This window comes from Lampetra fluviatilis, unplaced genomic scaffold (assembly GCF_964198595.1).
Source record: "Lampetra fluviatilis unplaced genomic scaffold, kcLamFluv1.1 SCAFFOLD_171, whole genome shotgun sequence".
Lineage (NCBI taxonomy): Eukaryota > Metazoa > Chordata > Hyperoartia > Petromyzontiformes > Petromyzontidae > Lampetra > Lampetra fluviatilis.
In genome coordinates this window covers 60001-86052 of record NW_027621260.1, presented here as the reverse complement: position 1 = coordinate 86052, position 26052 = coordinate 60001, and the positions used below count along the sequence as shown (strand labels likewise).

The 26052-nt window shown below is 52.4% G+C and overlaps 1 protein-coding gene across 1 annotated transcript; it reads left to right on the top strand.

Moving 5' to 3' along the window:
• The first annotated feature begins 4524 nt into the window (after positions 1-4524).
• Positions 4525-12938, top strand: LOC144954985 (telomeric repeat-binding factor 2-interacting protein 1-like). The gene is made up of 4 exons (XM_078885348.1): positions 4525-4598; positions 4873-5018; positions 10060-10174; positions 12669-12938. The coding sequence occupies exons 2-4, from the start codon at positions 4893-4895 to the stop codon at positions 12791-12793; spliced, it is 366 nt and encodes a 121-aa protein (XP_078741474.1). The 5' UTR covers positions 4525-4598; positions 4873-4892; the 3' UTR covers positions 12794-12938.
• The last annotated feature ends 13114 nt before the right edge of the window (positions 12939-26052 follow it).

The following is a 26052-nucleotide window of genomic DNA, read 5'->3' as shown; positions in this document are numbered from 1 at the left end:
AGGTCGTGGGTTCAATCCCAGACACTGAGAGATGTTGACTACCTCGCGTGGTCTACAGGAGGTCGTGGGTTCAATCCCAGACCCTGAGAGATGTTGACTACCTCGCCTGGTACACAGGAGGTCGTGGGTTCAATCCCAGACACTGAGAGATGTTGACTACCTCGCCTGTTGCACAGGAGGTCGTGGGTTCAATCCCAGACCCTGAGAGATGTTGACTACCTCGCCTGGTGCACAGGAGGTCGTGGGTTCAATCCCAGACCCTGAGAGATGTTGACTACCTCGCCTGGTACACAGGAGGTCGTGGGTTCAATCCCAGACCCTGAGAGATGTTGACTACCTCGCTTGGTCTACAGGAGGTCGTGGGTTCAATCCCAGACCCTGAGAGATGTTGACTACCTCGCTTGGTCTACAGGAGGTCGTGGGTTCAATCCCAGACACTGAGAGATGTTGACTACCTCGCCTGGTCTACAGGAGGTCGTGGGTTCAATCCCAGACACTGAGAGATGTTGACTACCTCGCCTGGTACACAGGAGGTCGTGGGTTCAATCCCAGACACTGAGAGATGTTGACTACCTCGCCTGGTACACAGGAGGTCGTGGGTTCAATCCCAGACACTGAGACATGTGACTACCTCGCCTGGTGCACAGGAGGTCGTGGGTTCAATCCCAGACACTGAGAGATGTTGACTACCTCGCCTGGTACACAGGAGGTCGTGGGTTCAATCCCAGACCCTGAGAGATGTTGACTACCTCGCCTGGTATACAGGAGGTCGTGGGTTCAATCCCAGACCCTGAGAGATGTTGACTACCTCGCCTGGTGCACAGGAGGTCGTGGGTTCAATCCCAGACACTGAGAGATGTTGACTACCTCGCCTGGTCTACAGGAGGTCGTGGGTTCAATCCCAGACACTGAGAGATGTTGACTACCTCGCCTGGTGCACAGGAGGTCGTGGGTTCAATCCCAGACACTGAGAGATGTTGACTACCTCGCCTGGTGCACAGGAGGTCGTGGGTTCAATCCCAGACCCTGAGAGATGTTGACGACCTCGCCTGGTCTACAGGAGGTCGTGGGTTCGATCATCACCCTGAGGCCTGCTGCTGCTGCTGTGTATGTGGAGTCTGCGTCTCTCTGTCTCTCCCCCCCGCGGTGGTCGCTGCGTGGATCTGTCTCCAGCGTGGGTCTTCCCTGCCGCGCCAGGCTAGGTGCAGCGGGGACCGTGGCACCGAACCACGCCCTCCCCCCACCTCACCTCGCCCCCTCCCCCCACCTCACCCCCCCTCCCCCCACCCAACCCCCCCCCTCCCCCACCTCACCTCCCCCACCTCCCCCCACCTCACCCCCCCCCTCCTTCCACCTCACCTCGCCCACCTCACCCCACCTCCCCTCACCCCTCCCCCACCTCACCTCCCCTCACCTCGCCTCATCCCCCCACCTCACCCCACCTCCCCCCACCTCGCCCTCACCCCCCACCTCCCCCCACCTCCCCCCACCTCACCTCACCTCCCCTCACCTCCCCCCACCTCTCCCCACCTCACCTCCCCCCACCTCCCCCCACCTCACCTCCCCCCACCTCCCCCCACCTCCCCCCACCTCACCCCCCACCTCCCCCCAGCTCCCCCCACCTCCCCCCACCTCACCTCCCCCCACCTCTCCCCACCTCACCCCCCACCTCCCCCCAGCTCCCCCCACCTCCCCCCACCTCACCTCCCCCCACCTCCCCCCACCTCACCACCCCCCACCCTCTCCCCACCTCACCTCCCCCCACCTCCCCCCACCTCACCTCCCCCCACCTCCCCCCACCTCACCTCCCCCCACCTCCCCCCCACCTCACCTCCCCCACCTCCCCCCACCTCCCCCCACCTCACCCCCCCTTCCCCCCCACCCTCACCCCCCAGCTCCCCCCACCTCACCCCCCACCTCCCCCCAGCTCCCCCCACCTCCCCCCACCTCCCCCCACCTCACCTCACCTCCCCTCACCTCCCCCCACCTCTCCCCACCTCACCTCCCCCCACCTCCCCCCCACCTCACCTCCCCCCACCTCCCCCCACCTCACCTCCCCCCACCTCACCCCCCACCTCCCCCCAGCTCCCCCACCTCCCCCCACCTCCCCCCACCTCACCTCCCCCCACCTCCCCCCACCTCACCCCCCACCTCCCCCCAGCTCCCCCCACCTCCCCCCACCTCACCTCCCCCCACCTCCCCCCACCTCACCTCCCCCCACCTCTCCCCACCTCACCTCCCCCCACCTCCCCCCACCTCACCTCCCCCCACCTCCCCCCACCTCACCCCCCTTCCCCCCACCTCACCCCCCAGCTCCCCCCACCTCACCTCCCCCCACCTCCCCCCACCTCCCCCACCTCACTCCCCCACCTCCCCCCCACCTCCCCCCACCTCACCTCCCCCCACCTCCCCCCACCTCCCCTCACCTCACCTCCCCCCACCTCCCCCCACCTCACCCCCCTTCCCCCCACCTCACCCCCCAGCTCCCCCCACCTCCCCCCACCTCCCCCCACCTCACCTTTCCGTTCCTCCGACAGGCAAGGCGGTGGCCGTCGTGAGGGGTAACACACACGGCACCGTGGACGGGCCGGGCCACGGGCAGCAGCAGCAGCATCAGCAGCATCAGCATCAGCAGCAGCAGCAGGTGATGCAGCATCATCAGCATCAGCAGCAGCATCATCAGCATCAGCAGCATCATCATCAGCAGCAAGCAGCAGCATCAGCAGCATCATCAGCAGCAGCAGCAGCAGCAGCAGCAGCATCATCAGCAGCAGCGGCAGCAGCAGCAGCAGCATCATCATCAGCAGCAGCAGCAGCAGCATCAGCAGCATCATCAGCAGCATCAGCAGCATCATCAGCAGCAGCAGCATCAGCAGCATCATCAGCAGCAGCGGCAGCAGGGTGCATGTACGAGGTTGGTTGCTGCACTGCCGCTCAGGAGGAGGGGGTCACACGACGAACAACAACTACAACAACAACAACTACAACAACAACAACTACAACAACAAGAACAACAACAACAAGATGATGAAGGAGATGGCCTCTTGGGCGTCACCACCATCACCACCATCACCACCATCATCGCCGACGACGACGACGACGATGACGATGACTCTGGCGGGCAGGTGGTGGCCGTGCGCTTGGGTCCCAAGCACCACCACCACCACCAACACGCTGTCAACTCCGGCGAGGACGGGCCCATCGTCAAGGTGGCGCGCTTGGTGGGACACGGTGGTGGTGGTGGTGGTGACGATGGTGGCGGTGGTGGCGATGGTGGCGGTGGTTGTGAAGATGGTGATGATGGTGACGATGGGGACATTGATGGTGACGTTGATGGTGACGATGGGAACATTGATGGTGACGATGGTGGCGTTGATGGTGACGATGGTGACGTTGATGGTGACGATGGTGACAATGGTGGTGATGGTGGTGACGGTGGTGACGATAGCGGCAATGGTGACGTTGATGGTGACGTTGATGGTGACGATGATGGTGACGAAGATGACGATGATTGTGACGATGGTGGTGGTGGCGGTGGTGGTGGTGGTGGGGCGGCGATTGTGGCTGGGCTGGCGAATGAGTTTGGGATGGTGCAGCGCTGCAGGGGCAGAGTGGTGACCGGTGGTAGTGGCGGTCGTGCTGGTGGTGGTGCTGGTAGTGGTGCTGGTGGTGGTGGTGGTAGTGGTGGTGGTCGTGTTGGTGGTGGTGCTGGTAGTGGTGGTGGTGGTAGTGGTGCTGGTGGTGGTATTAGTGGTAGTGGCAGTGGTGGCGGTCGTGTTGGTGGTAGTGTTGGTGGTGGTCGTGGTGGTGCTGGTGGTAGTGGCGGTCGTGTTGGTGGTAGTGGTGGTGGTGGTCGTGGTGGTAGTGCTGGTGGTGGCGGTGCTGGTGGTGGTGGCGGTGGTGGTGGTTGTGTTGGTGGTGGTAGTGGTGGTGGTGCTGGTGGTAGTGGTGCTGGTAGTGGCGGAGCTGGTGGTGGTGGTAGTGGTGGCGGTCGTGTTGGTAGTGGTGCTGGTAGTGGTGGTGGTGGTGGTGCTGGTGGTGGTCGTGTTGGTGGTAGTGGTGGTGCTGGTGGTAGTGGTGGTGCTGGTGGCGGTGGTCGTGTTGGCGGTGGTGCTGGTGGTAGTGGTGGTGCTGGTGGCGTGGAGCTGGCGGTGGTGGAGCTGCCAAACGGACGACTCTTCCGACGGATGATGTCGGCATCGTTGCCACTTTGCTGCCACGAAAATCTCCAGCCGACGACGATGATGACGACCATGATGATGATGAAGATGATGACGAAGATGACGACGATGATGATGATGAAGATGATGAGGAGGCTAAACCCGCTGCTACGTTGCAGGAAGATGATGTAGAAGATGGTGACGATGGCGACGATGGCGATGATGGTGATGATGGTGATGATGGCGATGGTGGCGGCGATGGTGGCGATGGTGGCGATGGTGGCGATGGTGACGATGGTGACGATGATGATGGTGGAGGAGGTGGAGGTGGAGGTGGAGGAGGAGGTGGAGGAGGTGGAGGAGGTGGAGTTGATGGGAGCCGCCCCGACTCAAACCCAGAGGAGGAGGGAGTCTCGCTGCCCCGAGTCGACCAATCAGGTGCTCGCACAGCGATCGGCCATCGGATGAGAGTATTGCAACCGTGGGGGGGGGGGGGGCGGCACTCCGGTAAATCGACCAATCGGAGGCTTTCTCTTGGCGAAAAGACCGTGCCGCGAACCGACCAATCGGGTGCGAGTAGTGCAGCCGTGTGGGGCGGTCTAACGGGCATCGTCATGAATGGACCAATGGAAGGCTTTCTCTTGGCGCACGGGCTGACCAATCGGATCGGTTCTCCCCCCGTCCCCGCCCCCCCCCCCCCCCCCGCGAGCAGAGAGGACGGACGGAGATGAGATGGTGGACGAGGAGATGGTGGACGAGGAGATGGTGGACGAGGAGATGGTGGACGAGCAGATGGTGGACGAGGAGATGGTTTCCGGACCCTGCAGCGACGTCGCCGCCACCTGCGACATCATGCAGGTGAGCGGGGAGTCTCGCGCCAGCGTGCCAGGCTAGGTGCACCTTGAAGGGGGATGTAGCGGTCATCTCAGTCGGTCGAACCCACGGCCACCTGCTGGGTCTGCCCCGTGACCTCCTCCTGCACCTAGCCTGGCACAGCAGTCAACCCATGGCACCTGCTGGGTCTGTTCTGTGGCCTGCACCTAGCCTGGCACAGCAGTCAACCCACGGCACCTGCTGGGTCTGTCACGTGACCTCCTCCTGCACCTAGCCTGGCACAGCAGTCAACCCACGGCACCTGCTGGGTCTGTTCTGTGGCCTGCACCTAGCCTGGCACAGCAGTCACCCACGGCACCTGCTGGGTCTGTTCTGTGGCCTGCACCTAGCCTGGCACAGCAGTCAACCCACGGCACCTGCTGGGTCTGTCCCGTGACCTCCTCCTGCACCTAGCCTGGCACAGCAGTCAACCCACGGCACCTGCTGGGTCTTGTCACGTGACCTCCTCCTGCACCTAGCCTGGCACAGCAGTCAACCCGTGGCACCTGCTGGGTCTGCCCCGTGACCTCCTGCACCTAGCCTGGCACAGCAGTCAACCCGTGGCACCTGCTGGGTCTGCCCCGTGACCTCCTGCCAGCGGGCGTTCGACACTTTCACGTGGTAGCCTCAAGGTGCACATGGCCTGGCACAAGCGTCGTGGTGACGTCACCGCCACTTAGTGGCGAATGGCGGTTGTTGTTGTTGTTGTGTGTGTGTGTGTCACTGTGTGTGTGTGTCACTGTGTGTGTGTCACTGTGTGTGTGTGTGTGTGTCACTGTGTGTGTGTGTCACTGTGTGTGTGTGTGTTACTGTGTGTGTGTGTCACTGTGTGTGTGTGTCACTGTGTGTGTGACACTGTGTGTGTGTGTGTGTCACTGGTGTGTGTGTGTGTGTCACTGTGTGTGTGTGTCACTGTGTGTGTGACACTGTGTGTGTGTGTCACTGTGTGTGTGTGTCACTGTGTGTGTGTGTCACTGTGTGTGTGTCACTGTGTGTGTCACTGTGTGTGTGTCACTGTGTGTGTGTCACTGTGTGTGTCACTGTGTGTGTGTCACTGTGTGTGTGTGTGTCACTGTGTGTGTGTCACTGTGTGTGTGTCACTGTTTGTGTGTGTGTGTGTCACTGTGTGTGTGTCACTGTGTGTGTGTGTCACTGTGTGTGTCACTGTGTGTTTGTCACTGTGTGTGTGTGTCACTGTGTGTGTGTGTGTCACTGTGTGTGTGTGTCACTGTGTGTGTGTGTGTCACTGTGTGTGTGTGTCACTGTGTGTGTGACACTGTGTGTGTGTGTGTCACTGTGTGTGTGTGTCACTGTGTGTGTGTGTGTCACTGTGTGTGTGTCACTGTGTGTGTGACACTGTGTGTGTGTGTGTCACTGTGTGTGTGTCACTGTGTGTGTGTGTCACTGTGTGTGTGTGTGTGTCACTGTGTGTGTGTGTCACTGTGTGTGTGTGTGTCACTGTGTGTGTGTGTGTCACTGTGTGTGTGTGTCACTGTGTGTGTGACACTGTGTGTGTGTGTGTCACTGTGTGTGTGTGTCACTGTGTGTGTGTCACTGTGTGTGTGTGTCACTGTGTGTGTGTGTGTCACTGTGTGTGTGTGTCACTATGTGTGTGTGTGTCACTGTGTGTGTGACACTGTGTGTGTGTGTCACTGTGTGTGTGTGTGTGTCACTGTGTGTGTGTGTCACTGTGTGTGTGTGTGTCACTGTGTGTGTGTGTCACTGTGTGTGTGACACTGTGTGTGTGTGTGTCACTGTGTGTGTGTGTCACTGTGTGTGTGTGTGTCACTGTGTGTGTGTGTCACTGTGTGTGTGTCACTGTGTGTGTGTGTCACTGTGTGTGTGTGTGTGTCACTGTGTGTGTGTGTGTCACTGTGTGTGTGTGTCACTGTGTGTGTGACACTGTGTGTGTGTGTGTGTCACTGTGTGTGTGTGTCACTGTGTGTGTGTCACTGTGTGTGTGTGTGTCACTGTGTGTGTGTGTCACTGTGTGTGTGTCACTGTGTGTGTGTGTCACTGTGTGTGTGTCACTGTGTATGTGTGTCACTGTGTGTGTGTCACTGTGTGTGTGTGTCACTGTGTGTGTGTGTCACTGTGTGTGTGTGTCACTGTGTGTGTGTCACTGTGTGTGTGTCACTGTGTGTAGGAGTTGATGAGGCAGAGTGGACACACACTACGTGTGGTCACTCACCTTCTGTGTGTGTCACTGTGTGTGTGTGTGTCACTGTGTGTGTGTCACTGTGTGTGTGTCACTGTGTGTGTGTCACTGTGTGTGTGTAGGAGTTGATGAGGCAGAGTGGACACACACTACGTGTGGTCACTCACCTTCTGTGTGTGTCACTGTGTGTGTGTGTGACACTGTGTGTGTGTGTGTCACTGTGTGTGTCACTGTGTGTGTGTGTGTCACTGTGTGTGTGTGTCACTGTGTGTGTGTGTGTGTCACTGTGTGTGTGTGTCGCTGTGTGTGTCACTGTGTGTGTCACTGTGTGTGTGTGTGTCACTGTGTGTGTGTGTGTCACTGTGTGTGTGTGTCACTGTGTGTGTGTCACTGTGTGTGTGTCACTGTGTGTAGGAGTTGATGAGGCAGAGTGGACACACACTACGTGTGGTCACTCACCTTCTGTGTGTGTCACTGTGTGTGTGTGTGTCACTGTGTGTGTGTCACTGTGTGTGTGTCACTGTGTGTGTGTGTGTCACTGTGTGTGTGTCACTGTGTGTGTGTGTGTCACTGTGTGTGTGTGTGTCACTGTGTGTAGGAGTTGATGAGGCAGAGTGGACACACACTACGTGTGGTCACTCACCTTCTGTGTGTGTGTGTCACTGTGTGTGTGTCACTGTGTGTGTGTCACTGTGTGTGTGTCACTGTGTGTGTGTCACTGTGTGTGTGTCACTGTGTGTGTGTGTGTCACTGTGTGTGTGTCACTGTGTGTGTGTGTGTCACTGTGTGTGTGTGTCACTGTGTGTGTGTGTGTCACTGTGTGTGTGTGTCACTGTGTGTGTGTCACTGTGTGTGTGTGTCACTGTGTGTGTGTCACTGTGTGTGTGTAGGAGTTGATGAGGCAGAGTGGACACACACTACGTGTGGTCACTCACCTTCTGTGTGTGTCACTGTGTGTGTGTCACTGTGTGTGTGTCACTGTGTGTGTGTGTGTGTCACTGTGTGTGTGTGTGTCACTGTGTGTGTGTGTGTCACTGTGTGTGTGTGTGTCACTGTGTGTGTGTCACTGTGTGTGTGTGTGTCACTGTGTGTGTGTGTGTCACTGTGTGTGTGTGTGTCACTGTGTGTGTGTGTCACTGTGTGTGTGTCACTGTGTGTGTGTGTCACTGTGTGTGTGTGTCACTGTGTGTGTGTCACTGTGTGTGTGTGTCACTGTGTGTGTGTGTCACTGTGTGTGTGTCACTGTGTGTGTGTGTCACTGTGTGTGTGTCACTGTGTGTAGGAGTTGATGAGGCAGAGTGGACACACACTACGTGTGGTCACTCACCTTCTGTGTGTGTCACTGTGTGTGTGTCACTGTGTGTGTGTCACTGTGTGTGTGTGTGTGTCACTGTGTGTGTGTGTGTCACTGTGTGTGTGTGTGTCACTGTGTGTGTGTGTCACTGTGTGTGTGTCACTGTGTGTGTGTGTGTCACTGTGTGTGTGTGTCACTGTGTGTGTGTGTCACTGTGTGTGTGTGTGTCACTGTGTGTGTGTGTCACTGTGTGTGTGTGTGTGTCACTGTGTGTAGGAGTTGATGAGGCAGAGTGGACAGTCACTACGTGTGGTCACTCACCTTCTGTGTGTGTCACTGTGTGTGTGTGTGTCACTGTGTGTGTGTCACTGTGTGTGTGTCACTGTGTGTGTGTGTGTCACTGTGTGTGTGTGTGTCACTGTGTGTGTGTGTGTGTCACTGTGTGTGTGTGTGTGTCACTGTGTGTGTGTGTCACTGTGTGTGTGTGCGTCACTGTGTGTGTGTCACTGTGTGTGTGTGTCACTGTGTGTGTCACTGTGTGTGTGTGTCACTGTGTGTGTGTGTCACTGTGTGTGTGTGTGTCACTGTGTGTGTGTGTGTCACTGTGTGTGTGTGTCACTGTGTGTGTGTCACTGTGTGTGTGTGTGTCACTGTGTGTGTGTGTCACTGTGTGTGTGTGTCACTGTGTGTGTGTGTGTCACTGTGTGTGTGTGTCACTGTGTGTGTGTGTGTGTCACTGTGTGTAGGAGTTGATGAGGCAGAGTGGACAGTCACTACGTGTGGTCACTCACCTTCTGTGTGTGTCACTGTGTGTGTGTGTGTCACTGTGTGTGTGTCACTGTGTGTGTGTCACTGTGTGTGTGTGTGTCACTGTGTGTGTGTGTGTCACTGTGTGTGTGTGTGTGTCACTGTGTGTGTGTGTGTGTCACTGTGTGTGTGTGTCTCTGTGTGTGTCACTGTGTGTGTGTGTCACTGTGTGTGTGTGCGTCACTGTGTGTGTGTCACTGTGTGTGTGTGTCACTGTGTGTGTCACTGTGTGTGTGTGTCACTGTGTGTGTGTGTCACTGTGTGTGTGTGTGTCACTGTGTGTGTGTGTGTCACTGTGTGTGTGTGTCACTGTGTGTGTGTCACTGTGTGTGTGTGTGTCACTGTGTGTGTGTGTCACTGTGTGTGTGTGTCACTGTGTGTGTGTGTGTCACTGTGTGTGTGTGTCACTGTGTGTGTGTGTGTGTCACTGTGTGTAGGAGTTGATGAGGCAGAGTGGACAGTCACTACGTGTGGTCACTCACCTTCTGTGTGTGTGTCACTGTGTGTGTGTGTGTCACTGTGTGTGTGTCACTGTGTGTGTGTGTGTCACTGTGTGTGTGTCACTGTGTGTGTGTGTCACTGTGTGTGTGTGTGTCACTGTGTGTGTCACTGTGTGTAGGAGTTGATGAGGCAGAGTGGACAGTCACTACGTGTGGTCACTCACCTTCTGTGTGTGTCACTGTGTGTGTGTCACTGTGTGTGTGTCACTGTGTGTGTGTGTCACTGTGTGTGTCACTGTGTGTGTGTGTGTCACTGTGTGTGTGTAGGAGTTGATGAGGCAGAGTGGACAGTCACTACGTGTGGTCACTCACCTTCTGCTGAAGACGTCTGGAGACGTGGAGACGACCAGAGCCATTCTGTTGGGCACACCGGGACCTTATGGTAACAACATCAACACCATCAACAACATCAACAACATCAACAACATGAACATCAACATCATCAACAACATCAACATCAACAACAACAACATCAACAACATCAACATCAACAACATCAACATTATCAACAACAACATCAACAACATCAACAACATCATCAACAACATCAACATCAACAACATCAACATTATCAACATTATCAACATTATCAACATCAACAACATCATCAACAACATCAACAACATCAACAACATCAACATCAACAACATCAACATTATCAACAACAACATCAACAACATCAACAACATCATCAACAACATCAACATCAACAACATCAACATTATCAACATTATCAACATTATCAACATCAACAACATCATCAACAACATCAACAACATCAACAACATCAACATCAACAACATCAACATTATCAACAACAACATCAACAACATCAACAACATCATCAACAACATCAACATCAACAACATCAACATTATCAACATTATCAACATTATCAACATCAACAACATCATCAACAACATCAACAACATCAACAACATCAACATCAACAACATCAACATTATCAACAACAACATCAACAACATCAACAACATCAACAACATCAACAACATCAACATCAACAACAACATCAACAACATCAACACCATCAACAACAACACCATCAACACCATCAACAACAACACCATCAACAACAACAACATCAACAACATCAACAACATCAACAACATCAACACCATCAACATCAACAACATCAACAACATCATCAACAACAACATCAACAACATTATCAACAACATCAACAACATCAACAACATCAACAACAACATCAACAACATCAACAACATCAACATCAACAACATCAACAACAACATCAACAACATCAACAACATCAACAACATCAACAACATCCACATCAACAACATGAACATCAACAACATCACCATCATCATCGCCATCAACACCATCAACACCATCACCAGTACCACCACCATCACCACCAACATCATCATCACCATCATCACCACCACCATCACCACCATCAACACCATCAACACCATCACCAGTACCACCACCATCACCATCATCACCACCACCATCACCACCATCAACACCATCAACACCATCACCAGTACCACCACCATCACCACCAACACCACCACCATCACCACCAACACCACCACCATCACCACCATCAACATCACCACCATCAACACCATCAACATCACCAACATCACCAACATCACCATCACCAGTACCATCAACATCACCACCACCAGTACCACCATCACCACCATCAACATCAACAACATCACCACCACCAGTACCACCATCACCACCATCAACATCAACAACATCACCACCACCACCATCACCAGTACCATCAACATCACCATCAACACGATCATCACCACCACCATCATCACCACCACCATCACCACCACCATCAACATCACCAGTACCACCAACATCACCACCACCAGTACCACCATCACCACCCTCACCACCATCATCACCATCATCATCACCACCATCATCACCATCACCATCACCACCATCAACACCATCAACACCATCATCACCATCATCACCAGTACCATCACCACCATCAACATCACCACCATCACCACCATCATTACCAGTACCATCAACATCACCAACAACATCACCACCATCACCACCACCATCAACATCACCAACAACATCACCACCATCACCACCACCATCAACATCACCAACAACATCACCACCATCACCACCACCATCAACATCAACAACATCACCACCACCATCAACATCACCAACAACATCACCACCATCACCACCACCAACAACATCACCACCATCACCACCACCATCAACATCACCAACAACATCACCACCATCACCACCACCATCAACATCAACAACATCACCACCATCACCACCATCATCATCAACATCAACAACATCACCACCATCACCAGTACCATCAACATCACCATCAACACCATCACCATCATCACCATCATCACCAGTACCATCACCACCATCAACATCACCATCATCATCATTACCATCATCATCACCACCATCAACACCACCATCACCACCACCATCATCAACATCACCACCATCACCACCATCATCACCATCACCATCACCACCACCATCATCAACATCACCACCATCATCACCATCACCACCATCATCACCATCATCATCACCACCATCATCACCATCATCATCATCACCACCATCATCACCATCATCATCACCATCATCATCACCACCATCATCACCATCATCATCACCATCATCACCACCATCATCACCATCAACATCTCTCAGGGTCTGGGATCGAACCCACGACCTCCTGTGTACCAGGCGAGGTAGTCAACATCTCCTAGCCACAGTGATGACGTTCATCAGCACTTGCCCCAGCAGTCTGCGTGAGCTACACGGTGGTGGTGAACGCCTTTGTCTGTGCCTGGCAGTTGAGAAGCTGTGGAGAGTTGCGGATGACGGAGTGTTGCTGTCTGGGAGCTCGGAGTCTCGGCTCCGGCTGCAGAGAAAATACGGAGCGGAGTCGGTCACCCGGAGGCTCCAGTTCTTGCAGTAGTCCACCCCACACACTCACTCACACTCACTCAGTCACTCACTCAGTCACTCACTCAGTCACTCACTCAGTCACTCACTCAGTCACTCACACACTCACACACACTCACTCACACTCACACACTCACTCACACTCACTCACTCATTCACTCACACACACTCACACACACTCACTCACACACACACTCACTCACACTCACTCACACGGAGTCTCGGCTCCAGCTGCAGAGAAAATACGGAGCGGAGTCGGTCACCCGGAGGCTCCAGTTCTTGCAGTAGTCCACCCCACACACTCACTCACTCAGTCACTCAGTCACTCACTCAGTCACTCAGTCACTCACTCACTCAGTCACTCACTCAGTCACTCAGTCACTCACTCAGTCACTCACTCACTCACTCAGTCACTCACTCACTCAGTCACTCAGTCACTCATTCACTCAGTCACTCAGTCACTCACTCACTCAGTCACTCACTCACTCAGTCACTCACTCAGTCACTCACTCAGTCATACACTCAGTCACTCAGTCACTCACTCAGTCACTCACTCACTCAGTCACTCACTCAGTCACTCAGTCACTCAGTCACTCACTCACTCAGTCATTCACTCTCACTCACACACACTCACTCAGTCACTCACACACTCACTCAGTCACTCACTCAGTCACTCACTCAGTCATACACACACTCACTCAGTCATTCACTCTCACTCACACTCACTCAGTCACTCACTCAGTCACTCACTCACTCAGTCATACACACACTCACACACACTCACTCACACACACTCACACTCACACACACTCACTCACACACACTCACACTCACTCACTCACACACACTCACACACACTCACACACACTCACTCATTCACACACACTCACTTACACATTCACACTCACTCAGTCACTCACACACACTCACACACACTCACTCAGTCACTCACACTCACACACACTCACTCACTCACTCTCACACTCACTCACTCATACTCACACTCAATCGTACTCACACTCACTCACTCACACTCACTCAGTCATACACACACTCACCCTCTCACTCTCTCACTCACTCTCACACTCACTCACTCATATTCACTGACTCACACACTCTCACACTCTCACACTCACTCACTCACACTCACTCACTCATACTCACACTCAATCATACTCACACTCACTCACACTCACTCAGTCATACACACACTCACCCTCTCACTCTCTCACTCACTCTCACACTCACTCACTCATATTCACTGACTCACACACTCTCACACTCACTCACTCTCTCACTCACTCTCTCACTCACTCACTCATATTCACTGACTCACACTCACACACTCTCACACTCACTCACTCACACTCACTTACTCTCACCTCACACTCACTCACTCGCAACAACAACAACCGCCATTCGCCACTAAGTGGCGGTGACGTCACCACGACGCTTGTGCCAGGCCATGTGCACCTTGAGGCTGCCACGTGAAGTGTCGAACGCCCGCTGGCAGGAGGTCACGGGGCAGACCCAGCAGGTGCCACGGGTCGACACACACTCACTAACTCACTCACTCACACACACTCACTCACCCACTCACCCACCCACTCACTCACCCACCCACTCACTCACTAACCCACTCACCCACCCACTCACTCACTCACCCACCCACTCACTCACCCACTCACTCACTCACCCACCCACTCACCCACCCCCCCACTCACTCACTAACCCACTCACCCACCCACTCACTCACTCACCCACCCACTCACTCACCCACCCACCCACCCACTCACTCACTCACTCACCCACCCACTCACCCACCCCCCCACTCACTCACTAACCCACTCACCCACCCACTCACTCACTCAACCTCACTCACTCACACTCACTCACCCTCACGCTTCCTCACTCACACTGTCACTCACTCACCACGACTGCAGTGTTTTGTCAATGTTTGTATAAATTTCCAATTAAAACGTTTTGAAAGTGAAAATAAAAATGATTTCTCTCATCGTCATCACCAAGTCCACACACGGTGTTAGAAGGGAGAGAGATGGAACAGATGGAGATTAGTCCACACACGGGGGTAGAAGGGAGTGAGATGGAACAGATGGAGACTAGTCCACACACGGGGTAGAAGGTGGAGCGAGATGGAACAGATGGAGATTAGTCCACACACGGGGTAGAAGGTGGAGCGAGATGGAACAGATGGAGATTAGTCCACACACGGGGTAGAAGGGAGTGAGATGGAACAGATGGAGATTAGTCCACACACGGGGTAGAAGGGAGCGAGATGGAACAGATGGAGATTAGTCCACACACGGGGTAGAAGGGAGAGAGATGGAACAGATGGAGATTAGTCCACCCACGGGGGTAGAAGGGAGTGGGATGGAACAGATGGAGATTAGTCCACACACGGGGTAGAAGGTGGAGTGAGATGGAACAGATGGAGATTAGTCCACACACGGGGTGGAAGGGAGAGAGATGGAACAGATGGAGATTAGTCCACACACGGGGTAGAAGGTGGAGTGAGATGGAACAGATGGAGATTAGTCCACACACGGGGTGGAAGGGAGAGAGATGGAACAGATGGAGATTAGTCCACCCACGGGGGTAGAAGGTGGAGTGAGATGGAACAGATGGAGATTAGTCCACACACGGGGTAGAAGGGAGTGAGATGGAACAGATGGAGATTAGTCCACACACGGGGTAGAAGGTGGAGTGAGATGGAACAGATGGAGATTAGTCCACCCACGGGGTGGAAGGGAGTGAGATGGAACAGATGGAGATTAGTCCACACACGGGGTAGAAGGTGGAGTGGGATGGAACAGATGGAGATTAGTCCACACACGGGGTAGAAGGGAGTGGGATGGAACAGATGGAGATTAGTCCACACACGGGGTAGAAGGGAGAGAGATGGAACAGATGGAGATTAGTCCACACACGGGGTAGAAGGGAGAGAGATGGAACAGATGGAGATTAGTCCACACACGGGGGTAGAAGGGAGTGAGATGGAACAGATGGAGATTAGTCCACCCACGGGGTAGAAGGGAGAGAGATGGAACAGATGGAGATTAGTCCACACACGGGGTAGAAGGTGGAGTGAGATGGAACAGATGGAGATTAGTCCACCCACGGGGTGGAAGGGAGCGAGATGGAACAGATGGAGATTAGTCCACACACGGGGTGGAAGGGAGTGAGATGGAACAGATGGAGATTAGTCCACCCACGGGGTGGAAGGGAGCGAGATGGAACAGATGGGGATTAGTCCACACACGGGGTGGAAGGGAGTGAGATGGAACAGATGGAGATTAGTCCACACACGGGGTAGAAGGGAGTGAGATGGAACAGATGGAGATTAGTCCACCCACGGGGTGGAAGGGAGTGAGATGGAACAGATGGAGATTAGTCCACCCACGGGGTAGAAGGGGGTGAGATGGAACAGATGGAGATTAGTCCACCCACGGGGTAGAAGGGGGTGAGATGGAACAGATGGAGATTAGTCCACCCACGGGGTAGAAGGGGGTGAGATGGAACAGATGGGGATTAGTCCACCCACGGGGTAGAAGGGGGTGAGATGGAACAGATGGGGATTAGTCCACCCACGGGGTAGAAGGGGGTGAGATGGAACAGATGGGGATTAGTCCACCCACGGGGTAGAAGGGAGCGAGATGGAACAGATGGGGATTAGTCCACACACGGGGTAGAAGGGAGTGAGATGGAACAGATGGAGATTAGTGCACACACACACACCTCCACACATCACACACACTCTACACACACCAAACACACACCGCACACCACACGACCCACACACACCATACACATGCCACACATACACAACACACACCATACACACGCCACACACACCAAACACACCACACACATCACACGAACCACACACCACACACGACCCACACACACACACCACACATACACACCACACACAACACACACCATACACACGCCACACACACCAAACACACACCGCACGACCCACACACACACACCAAACACACACCAAACACACCACACGAACCACACACACCACACATACACACCACACACAACACACACCATACACACGCCACACACACCAAACACACACCGCACACACCACACGAACCACACACACCACACACGACCCACACACACACACCAAACACACACCAAACACACCACACGAACCACACACACCACACATACACACCACACACAACACACACCATACACACGCCACACACACCAAACACACACCGCACACCACACGAACCACACATACACACCACACAACACACACCATACACACGCCACACACACCAAACACACACCGCACACACCACACGAACCACACACACCACACATACACACCACACCAAACACACACCAAACACACAACACGAACCACACACACCACACAAACACACCACACACAACACACACCATACACACGCCACACACACCAAACACACACCGCACACACCACACGAACCACACACACCACACACGACCCACACACACACACCACACATACACACCACACACAACACACACCATACACACGCCACACACACCAAACACACACCAAACACACCACACGAACCACACACACCACACACGACCCACACACACACACCACACATACACACCAAACACAACACACACCATACACACGCCACACACACCAAACACACACCGCACACCACACTTGCCACACACACCACACAACACACACCATACACACGCCACACACACCAAACACACACCGCACACCACACTTGCCACACACACCACACACCATACACACGCCACACACACCAAACACACACCAAACACACCACACGAACCACACACACCAAACACACCACACGAACCACACACACCACACACAACACACACCATACACACGCCACACACACCAAACACACACCGCACACCACACTTGCCACACACAACACACACCATACACACGCCACACACACCAAACACACACCAAACACACCACACGAACCACACACACCACACACAACACACACAACACACGCCACACACGCCACACACACCAAACACACCACACGAACCACACACACCACACACGACCCACACACACACCAAACACACACCGCACACACCACACGAACCACACACACCACACATACACACCACACACACACACCACACATACACACCACACACACCACACAACAACCGCTTGTGCCAGGCTATGTGCACGTTGAGGCCACGTGAAGTGTTGCATACCCCGCGGCAGGAGGTCAGGCGGCTATGCCGAGCACAACTGAAGCAAAGATAACAGTCACAGATCACGCGTTCCAAAGTTTTTAGCGTTCAGAATGCACCACCTTCAACAAAACACGCCGTACACACAACAACAACACTTTCAATGACGTGTAAGAATCCTGTTCTATTGAACAATGTGTACATTGGATTCTCGTCATACGAACACTCCTCTGTTCAGTTTCGCCCGTTCTATTTCACCGTACGTCCCACCCCTCTCCCCATGAGCCGTACGGAACAACAACAATAACAACAACTTTGATTTGAGGTTGCTGGAACACGTGCAGGCGAGAGACGGGTTCGCGGATTCAGCGCTCGATTATTCTCAAGAGTTCAAAGTGTTTCACTCTAAATCCTTTATATGCGTGGCGGCTAGAGTCCTCTCGTCCTCTGGCTTGAGATGGCTGCCACCTATGGGTCAGATGATTGCATTGCACCATTCAGCAATTGGTCATTAAATATAATATTTTTGTCCTAAAAAGTGTACAAATTTTGGACAATTTTTTTTCACGAAAATGCATTGTCACGCACAACGAGTCTGTGTGGCAAAATGTCAGCTCGATTGGATCACGGGAAGTGGGTTAAAAAACGACCGAAAGATTTGCACGGTCCTAAGCAAGCAAGCGAACTTAATATAAAGGATTTAAATAAAAATTAACCCGTAAAAACAAAGTTTTTCACTATAAATCTTTTATATGCGTGGCATCAGTTTTATTTTATTATTCATTTCTGTTTTTCTTGAGTAAGAGTTTCATTTTTATCACATTGGTATTTTAAATTAAATATGAAATTATTTTTTTTCCTAAAAAGTGTAAAGTTATGGAAACAAATTTTCACCAAAATCAATTGTCACGCACAACGAGTCTGTGTGGCAAAATGTCAGCTCGATTGGATCACGGGAAGTGGGTTAAACAACGACCGAAAGATTTGCACGGTCCTAAGTGAGCAAGCAAGCAAGCAAGTGAACTTAATATAAAGGATTTAAAAAGCGACGACGTTTCGATCGCGACGCAAACGGTCGTCACCAGGCGGTCATCGGATGACGACCAGCTTGCGTGGCGGTCGAAACGTCGTTTTTTGTCATCTGAAACCATCTACGCGATTCTAGATTTGAAGTTTTTGTGAGATACATAGAGACCCATAGAGACACATAGAGATTCACCGAGACCCATAGAGATACACACACACAGTGGCGGCTCCTGCAAAATCTCTCAGGGGGGGGCAAATGTCTGGATGATTGATAAGGATAAGGTCCACCCATGCAAAGGATAAATTAACAGCTTAAGCATGTGAAGGCAACTTCACTTCTTTAATATTAATGAAAAATAAAGTGACTCTTACAATACATCTTGTTTGTTTCTATACTCACTATTAATACAATCCACTCAGTTTCTTTTATTAAAGATTCCACTAGGTGGCGACAAATAATATTGTTGACTGAAACGTGCTTACGCATGATGACGTAAGCACGTGTGATGACGTAGGCACGTTAGGGCGAGCCCTCCCGGAAGCCGTAGAGAATGCATTGCAGCGCCCCCCGTTCGAAAAAAAACATCTTTGAATGTAAGTCTACGGGGCCACTCGGGGCGATTCTCAGCCGGAGTGAAATCGCCCAAAAAGAGGCGGTATTCCACAGAAGAGTGACATGACGCTGATTGGACTATATCCAGAAGCACAGTGACGGCTGAGATTGGTGGTGCGTCGCCCAATCGCCCTAATGAAGAAACCACCCCTGGTCAATTGGTGGAATCTGGGCTACTTCGGGAATCTCCGCGAGCCATCGGCTACGTGGCGAAACGGAGACGGCTCCCACCAGCGCGCCGTCTGCCAGCGGTGCGCGAGGTGCCACGGAACGACCGTGAGGGAGAGCGGAACGCGAGCTGTCCAGATAACGAAGCAATAAAGAGACGGGAGACACAGGCGCTTGTCGTCGACCTGTTTTTATTAAAGTTTAACCCACAGCCAGCCAGGCCCGAGCCGCTGATAATGACAACCACCCCTGTTATTGTTGTTGTCAGCTTGACAGTGTTATTACTTATCCTGTGGCAGGCTCCAGTGTTTATCATGCAATGCTGCCGCTATGATAATTGTTTTTTTACCCTTCTATCTGGCAACAAAACTGACACCGTTCTTTTACAAGGAGTCATGTTTGCATAGACCACAATACCTGCAGTCGTAATGCAAACAAAAACCACAACTCTGATAATGTATGTGCACTGTCCTTGAAGTTGACTGGTCCACACCCGAGACAGCTTTCCTTAGAGCCTAGTCTCACATGGTCCTTGAAGTTGATTGGTCCACACCCGAGACAGCTTTCCTTAGAGCCTAGTCTCACATGGTCCTTGACGCTGATTGGTTCACACCCGAGACAGCTTTCCTTAGAGCCTGGTCTCACATGGTCCTTGAAGCTGATTGGTTCACACCCGAGACAGCTTTCCTTAGAGCCTAGTCTCACATGGTGTTGGACCAGATGACGCAATGCTGCCGCTAGTTCCACATTATTGCCGTGGCTGATCCGGTGTGCCATAACTATGGGGCCGTCCATAAATGATGTCACGCACCTGGGGGGTGGGGGGGGGTCAGATTTTTGTGACGATGTGTAACGAGGGGGGGGGGGAGGGTTGAGAAATGTGACGTCAAATCAAAATGCGCAACTTTAAATAATGACAACAGTTTAAAGCGATTTAAAGCGTGTTTTATTTTCAAAATGTAAATATGGTTTTGGGGGGGGAGGGGCAGAGCTTTGTGACGTCATATTTGAGGGGGGGTCTGACTTTTTGTGACGCCGTGTGACGAGGGGGGGGGTCAAAAATCTCCAAAATCCCGTGACGTCATTTATGGACGGCCCCTATGATGGTGACGAATGGTGGTGCCGATCGATGCTGTGCGTCAGGTACTTTAAATGTGTGTCGCTCAAGTTTTAATGCATCAACTCTTCTCCCTGCCCCCCCCCCCCATCCTTTCATCATCTATCCAATCTCCCTCCCCGTACCCATCCCTGTTCCCCCCTCTTGGATGTAAGATAGATCACTTTAACATTCGTGTATGTCTACTGTTGTAACATTTTCTTGGTTCTTTCGGTAAAGTCGTCACGTAGAAGGGAAGTAATAAAATAATAAAAATAAAACATAATAAAATAACTCTGTCTACTCGACAGACCTGCTCTCCACCTGAGGACGGCTGCTTGCGTTGTGGCCGAAACGTCGTGAGAATTATTTTATTATTTGATTACTTCCCTTCTACGTGATGACTTTACCGAAAGAACCAAGAAGATGAATCCCTGCAGTCACGAAAGCTTTACATCGAAATGTTGTAACATTGGCAACTACAGCTGTTAGCAGTGGAATAGAATAGAATACACGAGCGCTTTGCCAAAAAAAAAATGTGGATGACATTGTGAGTGTGTGGAGTCGTTTGCTGACTATTGATTATGGTGCTTTTATTGATCATGAACCGTTGCCAACCGTCTGTGCCTTGCAACTGCTGATGCGTTGTAGCAACTGTATCACCTTGAGCAACAAACCTCGGAATTTTATATTCAAAGACCGCGTGCATTGTTTTGGATACTAGCTAATCTTTACATCTAAAAAAAAATCCCATTTTTTTTTTGTAATGAAGCCCAGGGGCAGTAACTGACACCGGCACGTGACTCCGCTACATTCCCCAGCCCCAAAGCAGGAGGGGGCTGCGGTGTGTTCTGGGATCCCACGTGACCCCCCCCTGGAATTCTCTGGAAGGGAGGCGTGGCCAGGGTCGGACGCACCGGAGCTGGGTATAAAAGCCGGACCTCGGGAAGGGTCCAAGACCGAAGCAAGAAGGCCTAGGACTGGGATCCCCCCCGAGACTCCCCCTGGAATTCTCTGGAAGGGAGGCGTGGCCAGGGTCGGACGCACCGGAGCTGGGTATAAAAGCCGGACCTCGGGAAGGGTCTAAGACCGAAGCAAGAAGGCCTAGGACTGGGATCCCCCCCGAGACTCCCCCTGGAATTCTCTGGAAGGGAGGCGTGGCCAGGGTCGGACGCACCGGAGCTGGGTATAAAAGCCGGACCTCGGGAAGGGTCCGGGCCCAATCCAGGACTGAAGCCAGAAGACCGGCCAGCCTAGTGTAGAGTAAAATGGGGACGTGACGTCAGGTGTGCCGTTCAGTGCGATGACGTCACGTCTCCTAGGGGACTTAAGGGAGACCCCGTGACGCAAGCGGGGTCACCGTGGGAACGGGTAAAGTAAGCAGGGTGAAGAGGGAACCAGTGGGTAGAGAGAGGGGATCGAGTGGTGAGTCTGGGGAGAAGCCGGTGGTAGCCGTAGAGGCGTTTCTCTCTCCGCTCGGTGGAGTCGGCAGAGTCCACGATCCGACACGAGAGAGAGACCGGAGCTAGCTGGCAGGGACCCAGACTCAGAGTAGGACCCCCCTAGCCCCTGGGAGTTGTGCACCCTGCTGTGTGTTATTGTAACAGCTTCAATAAACCCTGGCCGAAGCCCTTAACTTACCTCCGTCTCCGAGTACGTCCGTCGGAACTTCTCTACACTAGGACTGGGATCCCCCGAGACTCCCCCCTGGAATTCTCTGGAAGGGAGGCGTGGCCAGGGTCGGACGCACCGGAGCTGGGTATAAAAGCCGGACCTCGGGAAGGGTCCAAGACCGAAGCAAGAAGACCGGCCAGCCTAGGACTGGGATCCCCTAGCCGTCCTTGTAAGGGCCGTGTCTGAGTGGGCCAGTGGTCAGGACCCGTACCTTGGCTGGGCCGGTCAGTGTAGCCTCCCCTAGGTCACTTGTAGCCGGAGGACTTAGAGCCCGTAGCCCCGTGTTAGGGCACGCTAGTCCGGAGGCCGTACCTCCCCAGGCAGTGGATAACAAGTATAACCCGTAAAAACAAAGTGTTTCACTCTAAATCCTTTATATGCGTGGCGGCTAGAGTCCTCTCGTCCTCTGGCTTGAGATGGCTGCCACCTATGGGTCAGATGATTGCCTGCCACCATTAAGAAATTGGTAATTAAATATAATATTTTAGTCCTAAAATGTAGAAAATTTTGGAAAAAATCAATTGTCACGCACAACGAGTCTGTGTGGCAAAATGTCAGCTCGATTGGATCACGGGAAGTGGGTTAAGAAACGACCGAAAGATTTGCACGGTCCTAAGCAAGCGCGCGAGCGAGCGAACTTAATGTAAAGGATTTAAAAAGGGCCGTTGTCCTAGTCAAGGCTGTGACTGTGGCTGTTACCGTTTATTGGAATAAACTCGTTGCCTCTACGAGTCGTCTCCGCTCTCCGTAAACCCACCGTTCTTGCCTTCTCATGAATGTTGTTTGCGTGTAAGATGCCCGTTGATTTTGCCTGAATACGGCGGGACGGCGCGTCTCGCGTGGTGCGCCCACAGGACTGTGGCAGTGCTGCGTGGGTGAGCCGCTACCCAGAGGTCGCAACCGGGTACCCGATACCCGTACCCTACCCGTACCCGGCCGGGTACGGGTAGGGTACGGGTAGGGTACGGGTATGGGTAGGGTACGGGTAGGGTACGGGTATGGGTAGGGTACGGGTAGGGTACGGGTAGGGTACGGGTATGGGTAGGGTACGGGTAGGGTACGGGTACGGGTAGGGTACGGGTAGGGTACGGGTAGGGTACGGGTATGGGTAGGGTACGGGTAGGGTACGGGTAGGGTACGGGTACGGGTAGGGTACGGGTACGGGTAGGGTACGGGTAGGGTACGGGTATGGGTAGGGTACGGGTAGGGTACGGGTAGGGTACGGGTACGGGTAGGGTACGGGTACGGGTAGGGTACGGGTAGGGTACGGGTAGGGTACGGGTAGGGTACGGGTAGGGTACGGGTACGGGTAGGGTACGGGTATCGGGTAGGGTACGGGTAGGGTACGGGTATGGGTAGGGTACGGGTAGGGTACGGGTAGGGTACGGGTATGGGTAGGGTACGGGTAGGGTACGGGTAGGGGTAGGGTACGGGTAGGGTACGGGTAGGGTACGGGTACGGGTAGGGTACGGGTAGGGTACGGGTACGGCCGGGTACGGGTTCCCGTTTGCGACCCTGGTGCGGCCGGGTACGGTTAGGGTACGGGTATGTGTCTCTATGTATCTCTATGGGTCTCTGTGTATCTCTATGGGTCTCTATGTATCTCTATGGGTCTCTATGTATCTCTATGGGTCTTTATGCATCTCTATGGGTCTCTATGTATCTCTATGGGTCTCTATGTATCTCTATGGGTCTCTGTGTATCTCTATGGGTATATGTGGGTCTCTGTGTATTTCTATGTGTCTCTATGTATCTCTATGGGTGTCTATGTATCTCTATGGGTGTCTATGTATCTCTATGGGTCTCTGTGTATCTCTATGGGTATATGTGGGTCTCTGTGTATTTCTATGTGTCTCTATGTATCTCTATGGGTCTCTATGTATCTCTATGGGTCTCTATGTATCTCTATGGGTCTCTGTGTATCTCTATGGGTATATGTGGGTCTCTGTGTATTTCTATGTGTCTCTATGTATCTCTATGGGTCTCTATGTATCTCTATGGGTCTCTATGTATCTATATGGGTCTCTGTGTATCTCTATGGGTCTCTGTGAATCTCTATGTGTCTCTATGTATCTCTATGGGTCTCTATGTATCTCTATGGGTCTCTATGGATCTCTATGGGTCTCTATGTGTCTCTATGGGTCTCTATGTATCTCTATGGGTCTCTATGTATCTTTATGGGTCTCTATGGATCTCTATGGGTCTCTATGTATCTCTATGGGTCTCTATGTATCTCTATGGGTCTCTATGTATCTCTATGGGTCTCTGTGTATCTCTATGGGTCTCTATGTATCTCTATGGGTCTCTATGTATCTCTATGGGTCTCTATGTATCTCTATGGGTCTCTATGGATCTCTATGGGTCTCTGTGTATCTCTATGGGTCTCTATGTATCTCTATGGGTCTCTATGGGTCTCTGTGTATCTCTATGGGTCTCTATGTATCTCTATGGGTCTCTATGTATCTCTATGGGTCTCTATGTATCTCTATGGGTCTCTATGTATCTCTATGGGTCTCTATGTATCTCTATGGGTCTCTATGTATCTCTATGGGTCTCTATGTGTCTATATGGGTCTCTATGGGTCTATATGGGTCTCTGTGAATCTCTATGGGTCTCTATGTATCTCTATGGGTCTCTATGTATCTCTATGGGTCTCTATGTGTCTATATGGGTCTCTATGTGTCTATATGGGTCTCTGTGAATCTCTATGGGTCTCTATGTGTCTCTATGGGTCTCTATGAATCTCTATGGGTCTCTATGTATCTCTATGGGTCTCTATGGATCTCTATGGGTCTCTATGTATCTCTATGGGTCTCTATGTATCTCTATGGGTCTCTATGGATCTCTATGGGTCTCTGTGTATCTCTATGGGTCTCTATGTATCTCTATGGGTCTCTATGTATCTCTATGGGTCTCTGTGTATCTCTATGGGTCTCTATGTATCTCTATGGGTCTCTATGTATCTCTATGGGTCTCTATGTATCTCTATGGGTCTCTATGGATCTCTATGGGTCTCTGTGTATCTCTATGGGTCTCTATGTATCTCTATGGGTCTCTATGTATCTCTATGGGTCTCTGTGTATCTCTATGGGTCTCTATGTATCTCTATGGGTCTCTGTGTATCTCTATGGGTCTCTGTGAATCTCTATGTGTCTCTATGTATCTCTATGGGTCTCTATGTATCTCTATGGGTCTCTATGGATCTCTATGGGTCTCTATGTGTCTCTATGGGTCTCTATGTATCTCTATGGGTCTCTATGTATCTTTATGGGTCTCTATGGATCTCTATGGGTCTCTATGTATCTCTATGGGTCTCTATGTATCTCTATGGGTCTCTATGTATCTCTATGGGTCTCTGTGTATCTCTATGGGTCTCTATGTATCTCTATGGGTCTCTATGTATCTCTATGGGTCTCTATGTATCTCTATGGGTCTCTATGGATCTCTATGGGTC

Coding starts and splice junctions, on each gene's coding strand:
- LOC144954985 (XM_078885348.1), top strand. CDS start 4,893: ATGGTGGACGAGGAGATGGTGGACGAGGAGATGGTGGACGAGGAGATG. Junction 5,019..10,059: donor CCACCTGCGACATCATGCAG/GTGAGCGGGGAG, acceptor GTGTGTGTGTAG/GAGTTGATGAGGCAGAGTGG. Junction 10,175..12,668: donor GGGCACACCGGGACCTTATG/GTAACAACATCA, acceptor TGTGCCTGGCAG/TTGAGAAGCTGTGGAGAGTT.